This window comes from Temnothorax longispinosus, chromosome 11 (assembly GCF_030848805.1).
Source record: "Temnothorax longispinosus isolate EJ_2023e chromosome 11, Tlon_JGU_v1, whole genome shotgun sequence".
In the NCBI taxonomy this organism is placed as follows: domain Eukaryota; kingdom Metazoa; phylum Arthropoda; class Insecta; order Hymenoptera; family Formicidae; genus Temnothorax; species Temnothorax longispinosus.
Window position 1 is genome coordinate 10,292,771 of NC_092368.1, and position 1,709 is coordinate 10,294,479.

General features: G+C 49.3%; 1 protein-coding gene across 1 annotated transcript; it reads right to left on the reverse strand.

The window, feature by feature from the left end:
- Window positions 1-208: 208 nt before the first annotated feature.
- Window positions 209-946, reverse strand: LOC139821376 (craniofacial development protein 2-like). Its single transcript, XM_071792383.1, has one exon. The coding sequence runs from the start codon at window positions 944-946 to the stop codon at window positions 209-211; it is 738 nt and encodes a 245-aa protein (XP_071648484.1).
- Window positions 947-1,709: the final 763 nt, after the last annotated feature.

The following is a 1,709-nucleotide window of genomic DNA, read 5'->3' on the forward strand; positions in this document are numbered from 1 at the left end:
GTTGTTTTGCTCCGGATCTCGGGTCGATCCCCATGGTTTTCGCCACCTCACTATTCACGTCCTTCACCGCCTTTCACGTGTCCTCGATGTTCACTGGGCCTGCTGCTGTCAACCAAGGTTGTAGTGTGTCTTCGATTTTTCTGGTAGCAGCTTCCTTAAGCAGTGGATCTTGAAGCTTTTCCCGGTCCAATTGTGTACAACGTGTCCGTTACGATGCCATCTTCAGTCGAAGCACAAACTGAGCCATGAGCAGGACGTGATCGGAGCAGACATCCGCGCCAGGACACGCTCGCACCGACCTGACCGCATTGCGGTACCTCTGCTGTATCGTGAAAAAGTCGATTTGATTTCTAACCACCCGATCCGGGGCGTCGGCAGGAGACTTCCACGTGTATAGCCGCCTCTTGGGTAACTCGAAAAAAGTGTTCATAATGGCAAGTCCGTAACCCGCGCAGAACTCCACAAAACGATCCCCACGTTCGTTCCTTTCTCCAAGTCCGAAATCTCCCACGGTGCGTCCAACTCTCCCGCTCCCCACCTTCGCGTTTAGGTCTCCCATAAGGACAGTGACTCCCTTCCTCTTCATTTTCTCCATTACATCACTCAGGCAATCGTAGAAGTTATCGATTTCTTCCTCAGCACATGCAGCCGTCGGAGCATACACCTGAATAATGTTGAGACCAAAAGGAACAGCGTTGATCTGCATTAACATTATTCTGTCGGATACAGGCACAACATTCTTCACCGCACGATCGACCTCCCCGGACACAATGATTGCAACCCCGTTCCTATGGTGACGACCGTCCTCACCCGCATAATACACTACGTAGTCGTCCACGACCTTCCTTCCCGAAAGAGGCCACCTCATCTCACTGATCCCTAGGACCTCGATATTTAGACGCTTCATTTCTTGCAAGGTGTTCTCCAGTTTGCCGTCATCGTACATACTCCGAACATTCCATGTACCGATTTTTCTGATGTTCTGTCTATCATTCCTGGCTAACCGGGAGATTCTTAGCACCCCTGCCCCATTGAAGGAGCGCCCGTACTCGGGGCCGTTGTTTGAGTTCGCAGCCATTTATGATTTTTCCTGGGAAGGGTAGTGCAGTGGTTTTCCCTTGCCTTCTGCACTGCAGTTTTTTGACCGTACCGTTGCTGCAACTTCGCCCGAAGATTTCTGCTCCTGAGCCGTGCTTGATGTCCGCCATCTTCGCCTCAAGGCAGTACTAGTCTGGCTGCGACCCAAGACCAGGAATGTTTATCGACCTCCCGGTCTAGATCCGTAGTGTTTTGCGCAAACAGGGCCACCTCTTGTAGGATGTGGTTCTTCACCACGCACTAACGGTCTTGGCATAAGAGATGCTAAAGTTCCACTTCTGGAACTAACTCGCATCACTTGCCCTGGGAAGTAGTGGGAGTCAGTGCCCAATCGTTCTAGAACCAAGCTCTTTCCCCCCCCCCTCTACTCACCATCGACTAACATTTTTGCTCCGATGTAGAAAAGACGACGTCGGACCTCCACAATTTTTTTTAGGGTGAGTAGAAGGTTATAGGAGATGCCCGAATTCACAAAGTTTCAACAAAATTTTTCTGTGTATTGGCGGCCATCTTGAAAATAGGGGTATAAGCTTAAATATCTCGGCTTCTACTGGTTAATTTTTTTTCTTTTTTTTTAGTTTTGTAGGGAAAAATATTTGCTACAATTTTTG